The sequence below is a fragment of the Quercus lobata genome, chromosome 8 (genome assembly GCF_001633185.2).
Source record: "Quercus lobata isolate SW786 chromosome 8, ValleyOak3.0 Primary Assembly, whole genome shotgun sequence".
Lineage (NCBI taxonomy): Eukaryota > Viridiplantae > Streptophyta > Magnoliopsida > Fagales > Fagaceae > Quercus > Quercus lobata.
This window is the reverse complement of record NC_044911.1, coordinates 59,115,568-59,140,491: the sequence shown is the minus strand read 5'-3', so window position 1 is coordinate 59,140,491 and position 24,924 is coordinate 59,115,568. Positions and strand designations below refer to the sequence as shown.

Genomic DNA, 24,924 nt, shown 5'->3' with positions numbered 1-24,924 from the left:
GGAAAAGTAATTGATTGTTGTGAGCTTTTATCTTTGTTTTGCTAGCAAAACTAGGTTAAAAGCTTAGGGGAAAACTTGTTACACATGTGTGAATCTACACACTGCTCAAAATGCATTGAACTCGTGACTTTAAGTCATGCCTGTAATAAACATTACTCAAAAACTTATAATTTCTTAGAATTTGTACCATCATATAACTTGGATTCACACAATTTTTTTTACTATTCCCATCGAAATTGATTCATTATTGTTTATAGTTTTTCACATTTATCTTATTTGACGTCTAATATCTACAAATTTGAAAGGTAATGAATGTATATGCCTTAATCAAAGCTACTAAATTTATAAGTATCCTAACTTTATATAATATATGGTATAGTATTTTTTGAGGTGATCATACTACATTATGTATACAAAGTCAGAGGTAAAAATAAAGGGGAAAAAACCAGCATGTGTATGAACTAACCTTCTCGTTTTGATTTAATGAAAAAAAACAGCCATTAAATATACTAATTTGTAATGAGTCTAATGACTAATGATTTAAAATGCTTTTTTTTTTCCCATCCCCTTCTGCCTTTCTCATTCGTTGGCTCCATATTTCAAATCTTTCAAATTCCAAAACACTCCAAAGGTTGTTATGACTTTTAAGTAAAGTTTGTGGTGTACTTTTATGTTAGAATTCTTCTCTCCCCTTAATGTGTGTATTTGTTTCTTAAAATAAAATAAAAAAAATCCTTCCTCTTGTGTGTTTGTATAGTGGAGACTATGTTGAACTATGTTGAGTATGGTTTGTGACCTGATTCAATTTAAAAGCATTACAATTTTAAATGGGAGATTTTTTTTTTTTTAAATGTTTAGTCCATGAAGCAAAAGCTTAAGAGGTTTGATGTATTGAGAAACTATATTATACTCCGTTTCTATAATTTTTTTATTTTTTTGATACAAGATATAATTCTAATCTAGCTTAATCTAAGTGTATATATGTGTGAAACTCCCTCATGGAAACTTGAACCCCGACCCTTATCCCCCACACTCACTCCACAAGTATAAGTACCTGTGGAGTGACCATCGCACCAAAAATGTGCAATGATATAATTTTTCTTAACATAGTAAAATCGTTGCAGATCTAAGGACGTGACACATTGCTGAACCGCTTATTTATTGTATTGGGTGATTAATTTGATTTTATTCCCAACAAAAGGAGAATGTGAGTAATCAAAAAAGTAAGACCGACATAGAGCCCCCGTCAACTTTTCTTCTTTTTAATTAATGGAAAAACAATCATCAATTTTATAATTATTTAAAAAGTAAAATTGTAATCTTAAAAAGAAAAAAAAAATTACAATAATACCTATCACAGTCCTTCAAAATTTTTTTTTTTCAACCCTATTTAATAGGCCGGTTCAATATTTTTCAAATATTTTAAATTAAAAATAAAAATAAAAATAAGTCAAAAAACAATAAAAGTAATGGAAAAGCAAATACTCTACGTGGCCAAGGTGGCCACCGCCTTTCCTCTTTTGTGTTTGTGTTTATAGTTTATTCATCGGAAAAGAGGAAGACTCAAAACGCCCTACTCCTACAAGAACTCGCTCTATTTTGATTCTCTGCTGACTCCTCGTTACCTATAAAAGCTAGTTCACGCTTCAAAGAGAGTCCTCACCCCCATAACATATATAGTATTATTTTATAGTATTATATATATATATATATATATATATATATATATAAGGCAAAGCCCTTCCTCGAGTTTTCTGATTCTCATTCTTGCTTTGCCTCCCTGGTTTTTCTGGTCTACAATGGCTGCGTCTCAAGCAAGCCTGCTCCTCCAAAAGCAGCTCAGAGGTCCTTCTCTCTGACCCTTTTTTCAATCACTTGGTGTTTTCTCTTATGTGGGTTTTGTTTAGATTGATGTTTTTTTTGTTTTGTTTTTGACAGATTGATTAAAGTTTTTTTTTTTTTTTTTTTGATTTATAGATCTCTGTAAAAACCCGGTTGATGGCTTCTCAGCTGGTCTGGTTGACGAGGAAAACGTGTTCGAGTGGAGCGTATCGATTATTGGCCCTCCTGATACTCTCTAGTCAGTGATCCAGTTCTTCTTCCCTAAAGTTTGAATTTTTTAAATTTATTTAGCTTCTTTTTTTTAACGATGTTTGTTATCAGAGCTTTGGTTTTTGGTATATGGGTTTTATTTTGTTTTGAGATTGACATGATAATTTTTTGACTTGAGTTTGAAGATCATGATTTTTGTTGTTTTTTTGCTTTGGAGGTGTGTTTTGTTTATTTGGTTGTTTATCGGTTTTTCTGTGGGAATTTAGTTTTGGTTTTTGTGTTTGATTTGACAATAGAAAGGTGGGTGCTTCTGAAGTTTTGAAGGAGTGTCTGTAATCAGTTTGCAATATAATTTTCTTTTCTAAGTTGGAAATTTGAATGGTATATGATCACTGTGAATGTTTGATGGATTTTTAGTTTTGAGAATGGTATGTAATCACTAGTTAATGATGACCACAAATTCTAAAAATAAGCAAAATTTACATGTTCTGTTTATTGATCATTCAGCTTTCTTTGGTGTTTCTAATTTGGGAATTATGGTTTGATATATGTATTGAATGTGTTGTAGACTGATGCTTTAACTCAGTTTTGGTTAGTTAAAATTGTACTTCTTCTGTTTTTCGCCTGACCATTATGTAGTATTTCACTGATTTATCTCAAACTTAAGCCTTCTACATTGTACCTATATGCTTAGGCTCCAATTGAGTTCTTATCACAGATGTGCTTAGTAGTTGGTTTTAAATTAGGATATTTGGTGCATTGACCTTACCAGCTCTTATCACAAATGTGCTGAGTAGTTGGTTTTAAATTAGGATATTTGGTGCATTGACCTTACAAGCTTGTTTGTGTTCGCTTGTTGCAGTGAGGGGGGTTTCTTTAATGCCATCATGAGCTTTCCCTCTAATTACCCTAACAGCCCTCCATCGGTGAGGTTTACCTCAGAGATATGGCATCCTAATGGTGAGTACTTGTCTTCTGTATTCGAATTTTTGAATAGAGTTATCTCTCTCTCTCTCTCTCTCTCTCTCTCCTTGAGTTGGACTAATGTCTTGAATCTTTCTAAACTGCAGTTTACTCAGATGGAAAGGTTTGCATTTCAATTCTCCATCCCCCTGGTGATGATCCAAATGGCTATGAGCGAGCAAGCGAACGTTGGAGTCCAGTCCATACAGTATGTTTTGATTTTTCAAAATGTTGCTTTCCTTGTTTCACCCTATATATTTTTAGCCCATTATTATGAATTGAATTCTTACTTATTCATTATATCTTTGTGTTTTCACTTGGTCTTGATTTAGTAATAATTAATAGTTCCACCCTAACAGCATTTTAGGCTATGGCACACCGTTTTTTGAGTTCTCTGAGTATGTATATAATATAAAATTGGCTAAACCGATGGCGAACCAGTATAAGAAACTGGTAAAAGAAGAAGGCACGAGATGGAAGATTGGTGGCAGAATCACACCAGTTTCACTTTCATATATTACTTCCAAGAAGAAAACCAAACAAGGAGGAAAAGAAAGTTACACCTATAATATTTGTTATGTCAGTGAATAATTCATTCATGGATGAAAAGTTATTGATATTTTAACATATCTTAATTACCATAGAGTATTTGTATAAAAGGCAATGTGTTAAGATTGAAAGATATTATCATAGTTGTCTTAGCCAACTGGTAAATTTGTAACCACAATGGAGCCAGTGATCTTGATTTCAAAAGGTTATTTGCTGTTTATCAAGGCTAGCAAGACTGTCTTAGCTAGGCTCTAGTTTTTTCACTTTTTTGTTTTACTTTGCATATGATTCTCTTCATCTTAAATCGGGTGTTTTCTGCTTCTTTGATCAAGTTATTCCCCGATTTTCTGCTTCATTGTCTAGTGTCCTCCATATCTCATTCTCTTTATCTCTATACCTTCTTGTACAACCTTACTAACTGATTTGACTTTAATTGCAGGTTGAGAGCATAATTTTGAGTATTATATCAATGCTTTCAAGCCCTAACGATGAATCTCCTGCAAATGTGGATGCTGCAGTAAGTCTCTATATTTATATTTTCATCATTATTATGCAACCCTAAATTTTGAGCCGCAATTTTTTTAATCTATATAAAAAAAATATTAAAAAAAAAAAAAAATCTGTATCAAAGTGAATAAACATAATAGGTTAAAGTTTTTCATTGTGGCTTACCTGATTGATTTGCTGATATACTTTTGCAACTTGTTAATTTTGTAACTAAAGAAACAATGGAGAGACCAAAGGGACGAGTTCAGAAAGAAAGTCAGTCGCTGTGTCAGAAAATCACAAGAAATGTTATAAAACCAACTAATGTGCTGCTATTGCTGGCTTCTATTTTTTTCACCTAAAAGTTCGTAATTTGTTATGACGGAAGGGATTGATCGCCATTAAGTCTTACATTACTCAATATGGTCTTCTATTTTTTATTTTGCTAATCTATTGTAGCTTTATTTTCAGTTCACCATTAATGTCGCTTGTTTTGCACATCTTCTATTGATATTATTAATGAAAATTATATCATACATCGGATGGTTCTTGAACTTATTTGAGTTCAGCTTGTTTATGTTTATACTAGTTATTGAACAAGTACAGTGATATCTTCTTCTTCTTTTTTCTACCATGGAATTCATAGACGTATTGTAGTATTGGTTTCCTAGGCCCTATACAATGTAAGTGCCTCTATTGCTCTATTCGAATGGGTTTGTAATTTTCTATCTCATCTACTCGGAGTTGAGGCTGTGGAGTATACAGTTTGTTGGGCATTCAGGCTTATTTGACCCAAAAACTTTTTTTTTTTAACCCAAAAACATAAAGAAAGTATGTGTGCAATTTTTATATAAAGAAACCATTCAGATGGCCTTGATTGTGTTATAAAGAAACAATAATTATTGAAACAAAAATTGGGTTATCCCAGTGATCCCACAACTGATCTGCACTACAATGTGAATATTACAGAGGCCGATGACCATGAAAATTTTATTGTGTAATCATCTTTTACCAGGTTATGCAAATATTATTAACAGTAAACCCTAAATCTAGATAATTGGAGGTAGTGACGTCTGGTTCTTGAATCAATGTCTTTAACTGATTGGTTAATCTTACCTAGTTTTATTACTTTAAAAATATATATAATAGAATTTCAACTTCTAGCGTCTATTTGTCATCAGGCTAACACTAACTGATTTTTTCTATTTATCATTGTTTCTTATCAATTTACGTGCACTTGAAACCCTAAAAGACTATCAAAATGAGAAATTTACCTAGTATGATTGTTCAAGCTGAAACAATTTGAATCAGACTTTCGATAATAATAATAAAAATTGAATAAGAGCATTCCCAATGGGTAACATGCAATATGCATTGCACTGTAGCAAATAAATCATTAAAAAGTAAAAACACAATTCATTGGTTTATCTATTACTGTAGATAACAATATGTTGCTACAATAACATCTAAAAATAGTTGTAGCACCATATATACCAATTTTTTTTTTTTTTTTTGTATTTTTTTAATCTCTCTCTCTTGGCATATCCATGTTACCTAAGGTAGAAAATGTATTATTTTAATGTATTGGAAAACAAAATAAAAAATTAGATATAAGGTGTGTTGTAAGAGTGGTTATTTAAAATAACAAGCGGATGGGAATGCTCAGGGAGGACCTACAACACACCATACATTCAAAAGACTTAAGCACCCATTGGGCCTGAATTGTAACCTCTATAAATCAACACACGCACAACGAACCCCAAAATATCCTGATACGAGAATACACAGCTTTGTTTTTTAAATGTATGAAGAGGGCTTTAGCCCTCCACTAGAAATCTATATACAAGCCCACAAGCAGACCTATAGAATGCCCTCATTAGCACAGACGTTTATATATTTATTTCTAATTCCTGAAAGCTTTGTTTTATGGGAAAAAGAACACTTATTTCAGGGACTGCACATCCACATTGGTGTGATTGGTCATTTACTCCACCCCCATTAAAATTCTGGCTCCATCCTTGACAACTTGACACAGCATATGAGAATACTACTACTCAATGATAAGGAGGACTCTATATATACTAGAAAATTAGCTAAAGTTCCGAACATGGGATTAGATTAATATATATATATATATATATATATTTATATATATCATTTAGAATGTTGGTGCAAATGCTGGCCCCATTTATTGTTGTAGGAATTATAGGTTATCTTGACGTAAGAACAAAGAAGTTTTAGTGTCAAATGCTAAATAAAAACCAATTTTTAGATTAATTTTGGTTTCTTAAATACCTTTTCAGATTACTTGAGATGGCTTTGGATTTTGCTAACTATTACCTCACTCAAGATACTATTTCTAGCTCGAAGTGATTATTTGACTTCGTAGACTATGGTCTGAAGTTTAGAAACTCTTTACTTAATAGAACTTTTGACAAATGCACAAGTTAACAACAAGAAAATGTGAAATGTGAAATCCTAAGAGACTAAGTTCCTAAAATGAATAAGTTAAGCTATTATTTAAACTATAGTGACTACTCAAAGTAAGTCAGATTGAAGGACATCATCTCGAAATTAAAGAACTCGAAATAAATCGTCTCGATTAAAGCTGAACTACAACAAATCAAATCAATTGAAATTGAACTACTTGAAAATAACTAATTCAAGTTTACTGGATTGCACTAACACTACACTGCTTCGAAATAGATGATTAATTAAATCAAATTACATCAAACAACTAATAATTGCATCAAATTAATGGATACTTGACTGAAACCACATTTACATGTACAAAGGAGCATCAACTTACAAGAAAATAATCTCCTTACATATCTAAAGGACTACTTAATTACAAACTACTTCCTAAGAATCTATACTTATATATCTGAAAGGGAATATTATTGAATACTTTAGGAGTACAATAAATACGTATTCTCCCTCTCACATGAATTGTGGGTCCAATCATAAATTTAATTAGTGAGACCCTCAATTATGTGAGAGGGAGGTATATACATTTATGGTACTCCGAAAATATCCAATAATTTACTCCTGAAGGTTAGGGATGGCAATTTTTTCCCGTTCCGCTTAACCTGGCCCTCCCCACTTCACCCCGCACAGATTTTCCCCACCCCGCGAAGGTAGTGGGGCAGGGATGGGGCAAGATTTTAGCCCCACACCACAGGACGGGGCGGGGATGAATTTAAACTTTTTAGACCCACCCTAACCCGCCCCGCCCCACCCCGCCCTGCATTGCTAAGGGTTATAATTGTAAGTTTTTCATACCCTAAAACCCTACTATTTAAACAAATATATCAATATTAGTTTATTTTATTCTACCAAATATGGTTCTCCGCCTTTATTTTGTTATGTGTTATACTATGAGATTTTTTTTTTTTTTTTTTTTAATGATTGTCTAATTAAATACTTAGATATATTATTCAATTTTTTCTAAAAATTGATTTGATTTGATAGGATAAATTTAGTTATAATTTCAAGTATATTTTTATTAATGAAATAGGTTCCATTAAAAAAATTATACTAAATATAGGGAAAATTAACAAAAAAAAAAGTTTTACAGGGTGGGACGGGACTTCATAGGGCCCCAAGGGACATGGATAGAGTGAGAAAATTTTTCCCATAATATGCGGCGGGGCAAAAATGAGATAAAATAAAACCATATAGGGCAAAGACGAAGACCCTCCTATCCTCCGGCCTCATCCCGCCCATTGCCATCCCTACTCAAGGTGATCTGCTTGTGCTTTTGATAAGTTATATGAATATATGTATGTGTATGTATATGTGCATGTGTCCTTTACTACTGAATGAGACCTCTATTTATCCTTTGAGGATGTAGCAGTTATTTTCTATCTTATTAATGCTTTATGATTACCCTGTGTCCTCCGTGTCTCCTGCTAAGCTGTTCAACCTTTCCTTTTCTGAATTCATGTCATTTCTTCTTTTTCTTGGCTTTTTAAGTCCAATGCTGACTAGTGACCTCTCAGGTTTTTTTATATGCGTGACCCAATCAAATAATGCAATGCGGGTCATTAATGATGAATTTAATTTTAATGGCCCAACAGAACACAATGTGCACTCGCATAGCAAAAATCCCATGGAAATCATTTCAGTATATTCTGCCTTAATAACTGTCACGAGAAGCAAGAAATATGAGATTTTAAATAATCGTTAATGACCTCACCATTATTTCATTTTTACGCATGTGTCCGTACGTGTGTGTATGTATATGCAATGAAAGGGACAGATTACTTCAATTCTAAAATCGAAACACACACTACTAATACCAATTTAATATCCAAGTTTATACACGGTTACCATTTTATTAACCTCCACTTAAATTTCTGCCCAAGCAATAAATAAATAAAAACAAAGAGATGATATTCATACGTACTCCATAATACAGATTATTGGGGGGGAAAAAAAGTCAGATCAAGACAAGGGATTATAGCTAAAAAGTAAAAACTAGTGTTTGCGTAAACCAGTTGAACATTAAAAGTCTGGTGAAGGTGAAGCACGCTAATGACTAATCATTCCGAAAGTTTCGAATATTGACTGTGGCGTACTACACGATTCAGACTTTTTTGGCTGTCCTTCGTCAAGCAATTTCCTTATCACATTCATCATAATTTCCCTACAAACCGAAAGCAGGTGAGAACTCAAAAAAGTTGGCGGGGTGTATCAAATTCTAAACAAAGGAAGGGCTTACTGTAGCAAAAAATGTGTTTTGCTGTTAAAGTAATTTATAGCATGCATAACAAGGGCTTTTCATGGCCTTCTTGTTGAGAAAAAAACAACAGATGGCCACTTCTGAATTTTGATGAGATCTGTCAATCAAGGTATGGTTGGAAGGGATTTAACTCATTTAACACATTCTATGGGGGAACAAAGAGGGGAAATTCTTTTTTGAAAGTGATAGGGAATATTTTCACCGAAACAAAACAAATCTAACACACGAGAGTTGTCTTGACTCCGAGGGATCGTCACATATAAGAGCAGGTACTCGTGATTGGCACCCTGCGATGTGATCTGTCCTATGCCAACTCGTCCAGTACCCCATTATGACTGACGATCCTCTACACTTAGTCTTCCATGGCATTTGCATGCCCTCCACTTCGTCGTAATCTCCATATAGAAAGAACTTACACATCACGTCCAAGGATCGTCCTAGACACTTGTATCTCCCAAGGAGGAGAAGTTAGACCTGAAAATCTCGAGACATTAACTCCACTATGCTCCCTATAAGGGAAAAGCCTAAATTCACAGGAATTTATTCAGCTCTATACCACTATATAAGCTCCTTCCTAAGGTAGCTAGAATTTCCTAACTCGTGTGTTTAAACTTTAGACGAGTGATTCACTGACAATTCATTGCATCATTAGAAAGTTACTATATATATAAACACACAGATGTGGTTGTCTAAATAAAATTCCTTTCTTTTTTTTTTTTAAGGGAAAGAATTAGAAGTCAATCAACTAATAACAATTTGCCCATTAACACCTCTACTGTTAGAGCATCTGCACCAGTTTGTCTATAAAAAAGAATTTTAAAAAAAAAAAGTGAAATTTACACATTTAAGCCACAAATCTACTCGCATCAATCCATCTATATCACTGTATATTTACATTTTTGCTATAGTAATCGTATAAATATACAAGGTTACTATAACTTTGTATTTTATTTTATTTGAATTATTTTTCTCTCTCACTTCTCCCATCACCCATCAGATTCTCTCTCTTCTGTCTTTATCTCAACTTTAATCCTAGTAAAATGCTTTGCAAATTCATCATACATACAAATCATAAAAGTCATCAAATGTAGATCTCAAAATCTTCAAACCCATATACAAATCCTCAAATATAGATCTCAAACTCAACAGCGGTAGCAGTGAAGAGGCGAGAGGTGAGAGGTGAGAGGCAAGAGAGTATTATTTTGAGAGAGTCATCTTGCTATCCTTAAAGAGGTGATTATGCTATTAGTGAGAGAAAATGGAGGGCCACAATAAAAGTGCTAAGAGAGATATGTGTTTTAAAATGGTAATAAAATATGTATGAAAATAATAATAAACAAGTTGATGATGCCAAAATCATCAATTGAGATGTTCGTCCAAATGGAATGTATCATTGGTGCTTCAAGAAACTTGCACAAGATCAAGAGAATGAAACTTGCTCGATTGGCCACCGGTGTGGTGCTGGCCACCGAACCATCGATGATAAAGTTAGATGATGATTGAGTATATTGAGCAAAGATGAATGCATGTCTCTTGTTATCTAAGTGTAAGTATTTTTTTGTGTACCTATCCCAGGAGTTTGGCATTGTATATATGTAAAGTACACCAGCCAAGGCATGGGAGAGTGTCGATGTGGCTGGATCTGGACCTTACACATGGAGTGGCTGTGAGCAAAGGAGAGGAAATGTTGGCTACAAGATATCATCATTGGCCCGTGCCAAGGACGTGACTGATTTGGAAAGGAAGTAAGATATACATCTAACATAGGTACTCAACAAGTACTCATAAAAAGGGAGATAATGACCTCCTAAAGTCAACTACTATAGAAACACCCCTTATTGGCTGAATGTATGTTGGATCACTTCAGGGACACGTGTATCATCTTTAGCACCTCTGATGTCCCTCTAATTGGTCAATAATTGTTCCCAATGCAGTGGCAAAGACATTTATCTCCATGCCACAAACCTGATGGTGGCATTCTCTCTTCTCCAGCCACCAAATAGTACCTTAGTCGTAGTAAGGTTCAAAATAAGAAAATGATGACTTGACACTTGTCTTTGTACTCAGTCATATTCCTTGGACTATAAGAGGAACATACAGCTAGACTATTAGGGCAAGAACCTAAGTAGATCTTTTGAGAAAAGAGTAGAAAATTGATAAGGAAGTAAGGTAGAAAACAATGTCTCTCTTTTGAGGAAGAATATCCTTGTTGTACAAGAGATACCCTTTTTTCCCCATATAATACAAGTTGAACAGAGCAGGAGTGATTCTCTCTTGCTCAAACCATGATTTTTCATCCCTTTCTTAGGGTTTTCCACATACATCATTTTTCTACTTTACATTCTTGCAATCACTTTCCTTTTCTCTAGACATTATGATGTCAAAGCTTGCATTTTTTCACTCATGAGCTTTTTCATCGAAATGTATTGTTAGATAGTTTATCTACTCTTCTATATAAGTTCAAATCTAACTTGCACGTAAAATATATATATATATATATATATATAGAGAGAGAGAGAGAGAGAGAGAGAGAGAGAGAGAGAGAGAGAGGGTTTTCTCTTCTAGCGGTTGGTGGCATTCAAGGGTGGCTTGAATGCCCTCTTGTAACATCTTCTGGTGGCTTAATGAGGTGATTTGATGTCTCCTCCAACAGCCATATCCCCTGCGTTCATTGGTGTGTAACGGTTTCCCATTTAATGTCCGTTTAATGGTGCTTTTGTTCATCCAATTTGAATTGTCTGGACAAAGAGAATTATTTGGTTCATCATAATATATCTATGTAAATAAAAATATAAAATTATATATTTAAACTTGGGTGGAAAATGATGGTCAAAATCCATCCCTTCTAAACAGGTCCTGCACGGGGGTCAAGCAAGACGAGATATTTTAATCATCCCATCCATAATAATCAAAATATTATTTAAATAAATTTATGGCAGAGAAAAAGAAGTTGAAAGTCTTGAATAAATCCTTGCAGGTTTACCAAATAAATAAATAAATTGTTGCAGTTAAAATTCACCTATCAATAGGTGCACATCAATTAAATAGACCATTTATATATAATTTTAATTATATTTTTTTCAGCGTGTATAATTTTATTTAAATGATACATAAAAATAATATTATAATTTACACGTAACTGTAGCTAAAAGAAGAAAGAAGAGTCAAACTTTTGTCCTCGAGTTAAAATTCTACTTTTAAAGCAAGACCCAAACGCAGCACCAACTACCAAAGTTAATAAGTACTCAGTACTTACTCGTAATAATTATTAATTAATGCCCTCTGTCTCTCTCTCTCGCTCGCTCTCACATATCCATCATCTGGTCTTCTCCCCCACTTTCCCTCTCATTTTCCTCTTTCCTCTCTTTTCTCATGAACCTCTCGCCCTCCCCCGTGACTCCGTGACTCACAACTCACACACCCTATTAAAAAAAAAAAAATTCAAATCATTTCCACCACCACCAGTAAAGAAAAAAAAGAAAGGAATGATCTACATCTTCTACTACTACTACTACTACCGGCAGCAGCATGCGATCCCCTCAAGCCCTCCGTAACGGCGAGAACCCGTCACCTCACCGTCGCAACAGTAATTTCTCAACACCGTCGGCAACTCCTCACCACCCAGCGTCTCACTTCCACTCCACCGTGACCGTACACAAGCTCCGCCGCTTCAACTCCCTCATCCTCCTCTTCCGCCTCGCCGCCTTTTGCTTCTCTCTCACCTCCTCTGTTTTCATGATCACTACCAATTCACGCTCCTCTTCCTCTTCTCCGCATTGGTACGATTTCGAAGCCTTCAGGTAACCTAAACCCCTTTTTCTTTTTTTCTTTTTTTTTCAATCTTAGAAATTAATTAAAATTTTTTCTTTTTTTTCCACTCCAAATTTCAAAATTAAAAGGCACTGAAAACATTTATTTATTTATTATTTTTAATGTTTTGCTTTGGCAGAGTGAAAACGATTTTCGAAACACAAAACAAACAGACAAATAGCGATTTTCGAAAAAGAATTTCAGTTTTGCCAGATATGGAAACTGTTTCCAAGCACAATACTACAAGAACTTTGCTTAAGCTGCACTTTTTATAAAATTAAAAAAAAAATAAAATAAAAATTTGAATTCAATTGTCCTCTACTTTCTCAACGGCCAAACGGAGTGAGACAGACCAAATGAATTTGCTAAAAGAAATAGTAGAAACTTACTGAAATTGACGCAGATTCGTGCTGGCGGCGAATGCGATAGTGGCCGTGTACTCTCTCTTCGAAATGGTAGCCTCCGTTTGGGAAATCTCTAGAGACACCACTCTCTTCCCCGAAAGCTTACAGGTCTGGTTCGACTTCGGCCACGACCAGGTCCAAACCCTAAACCTTTTGATTTATTTATTTTTTTCAAAAAAAAAAAATTCTGGATTTATAAATGTTTTTTGTTTTTGTGTGTGTGGGGGCGCTGTGATCTTCTAGGTGTTCGCGTACCTGTTGGTGTCGGCAAATTCCGCGGGAACGGAGATGGCGAGGACGCTGAGGAACACTAACACGTGTACGGCCACAAATGCATTCTGCGTCCAATCAGACATTTCGATCGCATTGGGATTCGCGGGGTTTCTGTTCCTAGGGTTTTCTTCTCTGCTCTCGGGTTTTCGGGTCGTTTGTTTCATAATCAACGGCTCTCGTTTTCATCTTTGAACCGAGAGAGTGAGGGAGAGATAAGAGGAATATTTGAGTGTGTCGGAAACTTAGGCTTTTTTATTGTGTACCGTACTATGTGATTGATATGAGTGACGTGGTGTTTTTCTTTGTGTATGATTGATTTGATCTTCAGATCTTGTGCTGTCGAGCCCTCGCACTTGTATAAAAGTCATTAAAGTTTTCGGCAAACAGTTTCTTAAGCTAACTCCAAACAATTTCTTCTTCTTTTTTTTGATAAATAGATAGTTTTCAGCAAGTTTTGAACACGAAATATATGCTAAAAACACCACACTAGAAGGTATTAATAAAGTTACAAAGCTCTTAACATATTGGTTGGGTTGGATTGAGTTGAAGATACTTTTCAACCTATGGAGGTTTCATTTAGTCTTGCTTAAGATATTTTACAACTCGTATCTCTACAATGAATACCAAGTTAAGTTGCTTTCATATCATATGTTCAATCAGCAATCACGAAATGGTGGTAAGCAAGTACCAGAAAATATCAAAAATTAAAAGAAAAATTTGGGCGTAGAAGGGTCTTTATCATCAATTATCTGCAGCAGCACAAAGACACCATATATCAGCACTACACTCCAAAATGATCACGTCGGTTTCATAATAGGACAGAGAAGTCTATTGGCCCCATGACCCAGCTGGAACACAGGTGCTAACCAGAGCAACAAGCTACTGAATACTCAATTACAGACTGATTGGAAGGGAAATGATCATTAACTTGTATGCACTTGCCTGTTCTTCATACAATCATACTAACAAACATTAGTTGACTATGATCGTTCCCGTAAGAAATACTAATAGGTCTTATAATGACACATTGCTTGTTAGAGAAACCAATCCTAAATGACAGGCATTTTCAACCATTTTGTGTCTCTAAATTCTTTTCTATTTTTTTTTTTTTGAGTTAATTCTTTTCTAATTTTTGGGAGGTAGGTGAAGCGGGGTTCTCTCCTTTTTTTTTTTTTTTTTTTTTTGTGTGAATATGAAAACATTTATTTTCAAAAATGTAATTGATTTGAAAGTAGAAGGCATTCAGCTTTCTACGGCTAAAATTTGATTCGCCCTCAACCTAACCATCCGCATCTTCTATTTATCAAGGTTGTCTCCTCCATTATTCATGAGTGTTAGGTAAGGGAATTAAAATTTATTCTTCTCCATAAGATAAGACACTTTCTGTTTTTTGTGGAAAGTAATTTTCAGGAAGGCAAAGCAAAAGCGAAACCATCATACTTCTTCTAGTATAGGTAAACACACAGTACAGAAGCTGTTGTTTTCATTAATAAAGCATCATGGCCTCTCTGCTCTCTGTACATTTATAGTTCATTCTCCATATGGAATCATTCTATCATAGCTGTAATGTGATCAAATCAAGATTTTGCTCCATTAGTCTAAGTTATTGAAAATATGGAAAGTGAAAATGAAGAGGATGCTCATTCACCAAATAACAACTGTCAACACAAAACCATTTCAATAGAAGAATACACTAAAATCTCATAATTTCTTGTACCACCAAAAATAACGAGGATGCACCAAAAATTTCCATTCACGAGTTCATACATATATTCTCAATTCACACTACACCTATCTTCTTGGTCGCTTACAGTCACGTGGTGATAGAAGTACTGAATATCATCAATATCTGTTGTTTGAGGTTCTGGTCAGTTAACATTCCGCAAGGAAGCTGACAGGGATGGAGGAATTTTTCAAACTTAGACCTCGCAAGTTCTTTTATGAAGTATGCAGTGGGGAAGGGTGATAAGGTCTTCCTTTGACACAATAACTAGCTTCCAGAAGGTGCTTTGTTGCTCAAATAACATTATAAAGCGGTGCTGCTTGTACAATTTTGCTAGAGGTATTCTATCACGTTGAAGGATGGTCACTGGTGTTGACCGCCTGCAAGATCAGAGGAACTTGTGTCCATTCAAGCTGGCTTGTGTTAGATAGTATTGCACATAGTAGATACTATCAAATGGCTTCCTTCTCAATCAGAGGTCACTAGCAATTGTCCTTAAAATAAGATCAAGGCAAAGCAGTAGGAGGTAGATTGGAATAAATTTAATGGTTCCACATGGGAATTCCTAAATACTCCTTTATTTGTTATCTAGCAATCACAAAGAGTCCACTCATGCCAAATGGGGATACAATGTAATTTGTTGTGGGTTTACTGCAGTCTGCAGAAGTAGGAGGTAGATTGACATGAGTTGATTTGTTTCCTAGTCGGAATTCCTAAATGCTCCTTCACTAATTGGCCAATAATGAAGAATAGACCATCCACAAGACAGTTTTAGCCAAATTAGGATACAATGGTGATTTGTAGTGTGGCTGCTGCAAAAGTGGCATGGAACTATGCGATCGTCTATTTTTCAAGTGCACCATTACTAAAAGACTCAGGCAGCACATGTTAAACTGATGTTTGTTCAAAAATATTATTGAATTCCTCGGATAATAATCAGCATTGAGGTGTTTATATGTTGAAAGGAAGAAGTTTAAGAGTTACTATGTGCAAGCTTGTCTTTGCTGTGGTTGTGTATTGTTAGCAACAAGGCTCAAACAAAGCAATCTACTGCAGTTATATCTAAATCTTTATCCTTCTGACTAAAGAATAGAGAACACAGTTGCATGAGAAAAAAACTTTACAGATATTACATAATTGTTTCTTTTAATTCTTTAAATAATGTTCATTTTACCCACCAAACACAAAGGGTAAAAAAACATAGGAGAAACAAGGAAAACAAGCTTTGATCATTTCAAGAAAAAGCATCGTAGACAGACATTAGAGCATACACAGAACAACCACAAGAACAATGTATGCATTAGACATGAAGGAACGACAGGAGAGTGACAGAATCATGCACATATATTCAGTTGATAATTCTCCAACTTAATCACCTTCTAATCCAATAATAACCAAAAAGGTGAGAGAAAAAAAAAAAAAAAAAAGGCTTCTAATACAATATCACATTTAACACCTGAATTTGTTTGGGCTACACTATTAGTAGAAATCATCACTCAATTGTATCGAAAGGAGACCTTTAAACACTTAACACGCATACTCTAACATCGACGAAACCAAAAGCATTTTCTCTCGGTAGCTTAATTATGTGCCATTCGTTAATGATGTATCTTAAGCCTGCTTATGCTTCCTATAGAAGTTAAAAGCAGCTCTATTGGACCTAAAATTATACAATGAACCTACTGCATTGGGTCCAAGAGTGTAGTAAAAACCTTCAATCTTCCATGCAATCAAATATTCCAATATCATTATGCAAATCACATAAAACAGGCAGAGAGGTAAATGTCACAATGTCATAAAATCATTATAAAAAAAAAAAATCAAAAAGAGTGAGGACGATCGCAGTGGGAATCGAACCCACGACCTTTAGATTCGGAGTCTAACGCGATATCCACTCCGCTATGCGATCGCGTGTGCTCTATTTCCTAAATGTCATATCCATATTACATCGAAAACTCATCGGCCCCGATCAAAATTTTAAGAGACAGACAAAGTTTATAGAATTATTCCGCCGATAACAACAGAAGAACATAATATCCCGATACAAAACCCCAAAAAGAAAAAATCATTAATCAAAAATTATATGCAGATTCAGAAGAAAACGAAAAATATATGCCTAAACGGCCATGATTCCCCGCACAATTTATCGAGCGAGAGAGAGAGAGAGAGAGAGAGTATACACCTTTTGGTAGATCAGATGTGGACACGGCAGGAGTAGCAACCAGATCTCGGGGACGAAGACAAATTGTGTTGTTGTGGTGGCGACGAAAAACAAAGAGTGCTTTCGTATTAAATGGTGGGCCCATGGGCCAAGCGACATGTCATATAGGTTATTGGTTGAGTTGGGTTATTTCTTGTCTATTTTCGACCAAAATTTTATTAATATAGAAAATTAATTGGTATTTTGGTCTAATAATATAAAGTGATAATTAAAAGTAAATGTCACAAGTTAAATTATCTCTCAAAAAAAAGAGTTTCAACAAATCTAATAACTTTTTTTTTTAATATAACAAACATTCATTATATAAAATTAACTTTTGATAGGGTGAGTTATATAATAAATAAGGGTTTTTCTCGATCCAAGTTATATAATTCTCAATAGCTTGAGTATATTCTGCTAGTGAGTGAGCATGTTTAATGCAAATTTGAGAAACATCCAATCTACAAATTTCATAACAATTATTATAATAACTAGTATGTAGTCCCGTGCTACCGCACGGGAATAGATATATTATTAATCATGACTTTATTCATATTTAAAAGACTCAGTTAAGTCTAAATTCATATTATTAACCAAAAAATTTCATTAACAAAACTTAGCAGTATATATATTTTACACAGAAATATGAACCTTGGTGACAATATTTATCCAAAAGATCCATTCACGCTTTTGAATCTTCAATCCCTATTGGTGATTGAAATTTTCGTAGCTGAAAAAATTTAAAATTAAAAAAAAAAAAAAAAAAAACCCTAAGAGTTTTACTCATTTTGTAGTTTTACGATGGGTCATTTTGTAACATGATGTGCATTTGTGTGAAGAAAAAACCTCTGAAGTTCCATGGCTGATAAAAGAAATTCTCTCCAATCTCTTTTTATAGAGAGAGGGGTTTGTGCGTGTTTTTATACATCCTTCATAGTTGTATTATCACGAAGCAGGTCCAATAGATTTAGATTGGTACTACCGATTCCCAAAGCATGAGTGTTTAATGTGTTATTAATTTCATCTCATTGGCTTCTGTACATGACAGCAAAATTAAAAATAATTAGATTGTACACGTGTATAATAAAATTGGACTCCAATTTCAGATTCTAATTGAACAATTGGAATGATAATATATGATAGTAACAATAATAGGAAAATTCAAATAAAATTTCGAATTAAATTGTAACAATCTGAATAAAAAATTCTAGTAGAAAGACAGAGTGGAGTGATCCACTCCAAGAAGGCGACCAAACTTGCATAAATATAGAATAATAAATCTCTCTCTGGAAAATTTACATTGTTCAAAACATTTATCTTCACTGAACATTTTAAAAACATAGTGACTCACATTTGCCATCCAGACATCTACAGCCGGGTCCTCTCCAATTCGCGTGAGATTCCATTGATCACTAAGTTCCTTCGCAGCCTGCAAAAAGTATCATCCATCGGTCCACAACAGTGCTTTCTTCATTGTTATAAGTGTCAAACCTGAACAAAAAAGCCAAATATAAAGATAGTGAATTTTAGGCATAATGTGCATCTAATCACATATTAGCAATTTATAACAAATGTAAAGATGCAAACTTTGTAAGTGAATAGTAAACAAAACTCAGTGTCAGAACTAAGAAGAAATCACTTTAATTCGAAATTCAGTGCAAATGTAAAAATGCAAACTTTGTAAGCAATTTATAACAAAGATGCAAATTCTGGTTTTGCTATCTTTTTGGAAATTATGCAATGTACCTAAACCAAGTTCTTATCACCGATATTAATCTCTTTGGTTTTCATGTTTGACTACAAAATCAAGAAAAAACTTAATTAGTATAGTAACTTACTTGACCCGATACATAGAAATGGTTTTAATGAGAATAAGCCCACATACATTTAACCACATGATGCAAAATTCGGGCTCATACATTTAATCACATGATGCAAAATTCAACTTCAATTTCAGATTCTAGACACATGGTACAAAATTAGAGTTCTAATTTGGAATTCAATTTCACACTCTCTCTGCTTCACCTATTATTTTATATATAGATTAGGATGAGAAGCTTTTATTAGTTTTCGTATGGGTCATTATTGATTGTCACTTTTTTATCTTTTTAATATTTCATATGCACCCTTGATGAGAAATGTTAGATTTTTGTGTTTGCTTGGAATTTGGAAATCTAATTGTTCTATTTGTGTGATTTATTTTTAAGTATATTATATTTTTCAAAGCCTTGTAATTAGACTGACAATCCTTAGGCTTTGTTTGAGAGTTGTATTTTAGCAAAGGTGTCAATGCTTCAATTTATTCCTACCAAAATTATCAATTTTAAAAAAAATAAATTATATTATTGTAATTATATCAATGATTGTCATCATTTTTTTATGGTTCTATACATTATTTTGAAAAATGTTGATAAGTCTGATTACATAAATTGTGATTCACGTTGCACACAAAATTCCTTTAAAATTTTACATATATTTTTAGTGAATTTTTTATTTATTATATTTATTGTATTTATTCAAAATATTAATTGAATAATTATATTATTTATCATGTTGTTGGCCCAACCCCAATCAGACTATAAAACCAAAAATAACTTACTTTTTTTTTTTTTTTTGGCCTGGTTTTCAAAATTAACGAATGTACATTTTCTTTTTTCTTTTCTTTTTTTGCCTTTTTGTGTTTATTGGTTATAAAAGTATCTTATACTCAATTTGTTTCAATATTAATGTTTTTATAAAAAATGAGTTATTTTCTAAAAATTATTTTCCGAAAAATTATCTCATTTTCTTATATTTAATAGTGAACTTTAACATTAAGATAAAGTAGTTGTTTTTAACTGTTTTGATGTTTTCATATTGCTTTTTAACTTTCTTTATTTAGTAGTATAGTGTGAGATAGGGTTTCTTTTCGAAAATTTTTGTAGAAAACAATCTCAAAAAAATTAGTCATATTTTTAGTGAATTTTAATTTATTATAAATTTGATTGTATTTATTTATAATATTAATTAAATAAATATATTATTTATCATGTTGTTGGCCCAACCCCGATCAGACCATAGAACCAAAAATCACTCATTTTTTCTTTTTATTTTTTTATTTTTTACTGACCTAGTTTCAAAATTAAGGAATATTCATTTTGATTTTTTTTTTTTTTTTTTGGTGATTATGGGTTATAAAAGCATCTTATAATCAGGGTGTTTCAATATTAATGTTTTCTAAATAATGACTTAATTTCTAAAAATTATTTTTTAAATATTATCTTTTTTTCCTATATTTGGTAGCTAACTTTAACAATAAGATAAAGTTTTTTTCAACAGTTTCCATGTCTTCATATTGCTTCTTAACTTTCTTTAATTAGCGTAGTGTGAGATGGAGCTTCTTTCCAAAAAAAATTAGTGGTAAACAATGATCTGAAAAATTAGTTATATTTTTAATTGAATTTTTCGTTGACGAGAAATAGTTTTTGTGGGAGGTAAAAGACTAATAGGCCCATGTCGATATCTACACTGGGCCAAGGGTCCAGCCCAAGGAAAAACCCCTCCTCGGCCATGGGCAAAATCCTTCTCGGCATGGATATAGCCGAGGGTAAAAGAGGCAACCTACCATGGGTAATGACACTCCATATTGTTCCACAGGGCAGGAAAAGTACTAAAGCAGAAAAAGACAATGGAGAAAATGGAAGCGTCTAAGGGAAAGGCTGCCATTATTACATTCAATGCCTTGTGCCTGACACGGCCATACTTCTCTGTCCTTACAACCACTCCCAACAACTAGAGGGAGGGGCTGATGGGACAAGTACCTACCCTAGGGACCTCAGTCAGGAGGAAGAAAACTACTATAAAAAGGGAGTAAAGAAAAACAAAAGGAGGAGGAGACCCCTCCCAACACACCAGAGGCACCAGAAAAAACTCTTCGGATCGTGCCGAGGACCAATTCTCTCTGGTAAACTCGGCCCATGAAGAACACCATGATGGTCGTTGTCCATACACTAAAGTCTAACTCTTTGGCCCACTCTCTACAAATTCATTGTACCAGACTCACTGGTCTAAGGTCCTATGCATCTTAGGCTTAACCTGAAAAACATGACCCTACAATTGGCGCCGTCTGTGGGAAGAGCTTGTGCGTTAACAAGTGCAACAGCTAATCACAGTGGGATCAAGCTCCTGCAAGTAGGAGTCCATTAGAAAGACCGTTATGGCGGTGGTACAAGCTACACGAAAGCCTCCCCATTATTTCCTAAAACACATCGTCGTTGTCGTAACTCAGCTTCCACTCAGGCCCACACTTCGAAGCGTTGATTACGTGGGAAAGGTTGCTAAACGAAACATGGTCCTAGGGGCTTCTGACGTCAGACGTGTGCCCTGAGCACTTGACAAGGGGCTAATTCTCGCGAGCTTAGTAGTCCAGTCCGCTGAATCTCCTACGGAGAGAGAACTTGATGGCCAAACCAAAAGCCCAAGTGTTAGACAAAACCAAGGTCTTGCATGGTTCTTGGACTCAAACATATGAGGAAACTAGACACTCTAAGAGCCCAACTGCTAGACAGAACCAAAATCTTGCATGGTCCTCGGACTCAAACCTATGGGGAAACTAGACACTAAGAGCCCAACTGTTAGACAGAACCAAGGTCTTGCATGGTCCTCGGACTCAAACCTATGGAGAAACTAAACACTAAGAGCCCAAGTGCTAGACAGAACCAAGATCTTACATGGTCCTCGGACTCAAACCTATAGGGAAAACTAGACACTCTAACAGCCCAAGTGCTAGATAGAACTAAGGTCTTACATGGTCCTCGGACTCAAACCTATGGAGAAACTAGACACTCTAATGCCCTAAATTCTAGACAGAACCAAGGTCTTGCATGGTCCTCAAACTCAAACCTATGGGGAAACTAGACACTCTAACGGCCTAAGTGCTAGACATAACCAAGGTCTTGCATGGTCCTCGGACTCAAGCCTATAGGAAAACTAGACACTCTAAGAGCCCAAGTGTTAGACAGAACTAAGGTCTTGTATGATCTTCGGACTCAAGCCTATGGGGAAACTAGACAATCTAACGGCCTAAGTATTAGACAGAACCAAGGTCTTGCATGGTCCTTGGACTCAAGCCTATGGGGAAACTAGACACTCTAAAAGCCCAAGTGCTAGACAGAACCAAAATATTGCATGGTCCTCAGACTCAAACCTATGGGGAAACTAGACACTCTAAGAGCCCAAGTGCTAGACAGAACCAACGTCTTGCATGGTTCTCATACTCAAACCTATGGGGAAAACTAGACACTCTAACGGCCTAAGTACTAGACAGAACCAAGGTCTTGCATGGTCCTCGAACTCAAGCCTATAGGGAAACTAGACACTCTAAACACCCAAGTGCTAGACAGAACCAAGGTCTTGCATGGTCCTTAGACTCAAACCTATGAGGAAATTAGTCACTCTAAGAGTCCAAGTGCTAAACAGAACCAAGGTCTTGCATGGTCCTCGGACTCAAACTTATGGGGAAACTAGTCACTCTAAGAGCCTAAGCCTAAGTGCTAGACGGAACCAAGGTCTTGCATGATCCTTGGACTCAAACCTATGGGAAACTAGATACTCTAAGAGCTTAAACCTAAGTGCTAGACAAAACCAAGGTCTTGCATGGTCCTTGGACTCAAACCTATGGGGAAACTAGATACTCTAAGAACCCAAGTGTTAGATAAAACCAAGGTATTGTATGGTTTTCGGACTCAAACCTACGGAAAACTAGCAATTTCAAGAAAAAAAGGCCTAAGTCCCAGGCAGAATGGAAGTCTTGCATGGTCCTCAGCCCTCCGGCCTTATGGAAACTAACACACAATGGTGCCTTTCTGAGTGTTTAGACCAGGTACAGTCATGCCTCGGTCCTCGGACCAAACACCTAAAACAAGTTAAAGTTACGAATATCATCGGAAATGCGGAAAAGAACCCTAGTACCCAGCGACTCCCTCGGACAATTTATTTTGGATTACACATCCTCAGGCGATCACCCCGTTCGCAATACAAAACGTGTGGTTGTTATCCCAGTTAGTCTTGTATAGTTAACCTATTTAAAGTCGGCATTGTTGTGCTCATCGATTTTGATAAGTTCAAAGTAATAACTCTTTACCGACGAGGGCATCGGTTCTAAGTTCGGTTCGAAAGAAAAGACACCAGCACATCCATTCACAAGATAATTATTGCAAAAGAGAAAGGATACATAAAATGCGATAAAATCATCTTTTATTAGATAAAGAGATAGTACAATATACATAAAAGGACTTAGACAAGCCTATATCATAAGCTAACTATAAATAAATAAATAAAAAGGGATACACGGGAACGACAAATCCTTCAATGTCGCTCTAGCAGCAACTAAGCAAGTCTGGATGGCACCAGTGATGGAAGAGAAGAAGAAGCAGAGACACCTGGTCCACAACCTTACTCTAGCAGCAATTAAGCAAGTCTGGATGGCACCAATGATGGAAGAAAGGAAGAAGCGGGGATGCCAAATCCCCATACTTGCTCTAGCAACAATCGAGCAAGTATCGTTGTAGCAGCAATCGAGCAAGCATGGATGGTACCGACGATGGGAAGTCCAAGCCCTCACATGCGTAACACGCGACGCCAGATGGAAGTCCCAGTGCTGTCGCACCAAAAATCTGGTGCGACCTCCACGTGCTTCGGATTTTGGCTGAAGGAAGAAAAGGCTCCTCTTGCCATATTGAGGAGAAGAAATGTCTTGAGTCTTTGTCTCTCTTGCCCTAACTGGGCCATTCTGAATCTCGGGGATACCCAAGGCTTCTGAAAAGGGTTTTGTTCCTTCACCCTCACCCTGACCATAACCATTTCACTCCCTAAATCTCATTCACTCTCATAGTAGGGACTTTGGGAACATTTGGGGAGTTAGAACTTGAATAACCCAAGGGTCTGCAAATAAAGGGGGACGATCTCCTACTGGGTGTCTTATATAGGGGACAAATCTGGAGGCAATCAATTCGCCCCAAATCTCTAAGAAGGAATTACAAACGAGGTCAATCTCTTGAATTCCAAAGTAGTCTTCAGCCGTTGGATTTATGTCACCTCGTGAAAGGGCCCTAATCAAAACGCGCCTCGTGTACTGAAATGACAGGAACGCGACTTGGATAGACTAAAAGAATGTCTCACAACTAGGAACACGCCTCGGGCAAACGAAGAGACTCTGGCATTAATGGAAGGCAAGACTTGGCAAGCCGTGACAGAGGCCCGATGTCACTAAAACCCTCCTCTTCGTCTGAGGAGCCGGACAGCAAGATTTTAAGGGGGCTATTGTGGGAAGTAAAAGACTAATAGGCCCATGTCAATGTCTACACTGGGCTAGGGGCCCAACCCAAGGAAAAACCCCTCATCGGCCATGGGGAGAATCCTCCTCGGCATGGATATAGCCGAGGGTAAAAGAGGCAACCTACCATGGGTAGTGACACTCCATATTGTTCCACAAGGTAGGAAAAGCACTAAAGCATAAAAAGACAACGGACAAAACGGAAGCGTCTAAGGGAAAGGCTGCCATTATTGCATTCAGTGCTTTGTGCCTGACACAGCCATACTTCTCTGTCCTTACAACCACTCCCAACAACTAGAGAGAGGGGCTGATGGGACAAGTACTTATCCTAGAGACTCCAGTTAAGAGGAAGAAAACTACTATAAAAATGGAGTAAAGAGAAACAGAAGGAGGAGGAGATCCCCCCCC

The 24,924-nt window shown here is 35.5% G+C and overlaps 2 protein-coding genes and 1 non-coding gene across 3 annotated transcripts; 2 read left to right on the top strand and 1 right to left on the bottom strand.

Moving 5' to 3' along the window:
* Positions 1-1,492: 1,492 nt before the first annotated feature.
* LOC115957513 (ubiquitin-conjugating enzyme E2 7-like) lies at positions 1,493-4,608 on the top strand. Its single transcript, XM_031075772.1, has 6 exons — positions 1,493-1,845; positions 1,978-2,080; positions 2,915-3,012; positions 3,123-3,223; positions 4,004-4,081; positions 4,288-4,608. Exons 1-6 carry the CDS (start codon positions 1,800-1,802, stop codon positions 4,363-4,365), a joined length of 504 nt encoding a protein of 167 aa, XP_030931632.1. The 5' UTR covers positions 1,493-1,799; the 3' UTR covers positions 4,366-4,608.
* Positions 4,609-12,069: 7,461 nt separating this feature from the next.
* Positions 12,070-13,700, top strand: LOC115958400 (CASP-like protein 4C1). The gene is made up of 3 exons (XM_031076821.1): positions 12,070-12,594; positions 13,008-13,143; positions 13,252-13,700. Exons 1-3 carry the CDS (start codon positions 12,323-12,325, stop codon positions 13,471-13,473), a joined length of 630 nt encoding a protein of 209 aa, XP_030932681.1. The 5' UTR covers positions 12,070-12,322; the 3' UTR covers positions 13,474-13,700.
* A 3,140-nt stretch (positions 13,701-16,840) lies between these two features.
* Positions 16,841-16,913, bottom strand: TRNAR-CCG. Its single transcript has one exon. It is a non-coding gene; the product is annotated as a tRNA-Arg (tRNA).
* Positions 16,914-24,924: the final 8,011 nt, after the last annotated feature.

What these genes read in the sequence shown, in the direction of transcription:
- LOC115957513 (XM_031075772.1), top strand. Translation starts at nt 1,800, where the DNA reads ATGGCTGCGTCTCAAGCAAGCCTGCTCCTCCAAAAGCAGCTCAGAG. An exon ending in CCTCCAAAAGCAGCTCAGAG is followed by an intron (nt 1,846 to 1,977) that starts GTCCTTCTCTCT and finishes TTTGATTTATAG; the next exon opens with ATCTCTGTAAAAACCCGGTT. An exon ending in AGAGATATGGCATCCTAATG is followed by an intron (nt 3,013 to 3,122) that starts GTGAGTACTTGT and finishes TCTAAACTGCAG; the next exon opens with TTTACTCAGATGGAAAGGTT.
- LOC115958400 (XM_031076821.1), top strand. Translation starts at nt 12,323, where the DNA reads ATGCGATCCCCTCAAGCCCTCCGTAACGGCGAGAACCCGTCACCTCAC. An exon ending in TACGATTTCGAAGCCTTCAG is followed by an intron (nt 12,595 to 13,007) that starts GTAACCTAAACC and finishes AAATTGACGCAG; the next exon opens with ATTCGTGCTGGCGGCGAATG. An exon ending in TCGACTTCGGCCACGACCAG is followed by an intron (nt 13,144 to 13,251) that starts GTCCAAACCCTA and finishes GTGATCTTCTAG; the next exon opens with GTGTTCGCGTACCTGTTGGT.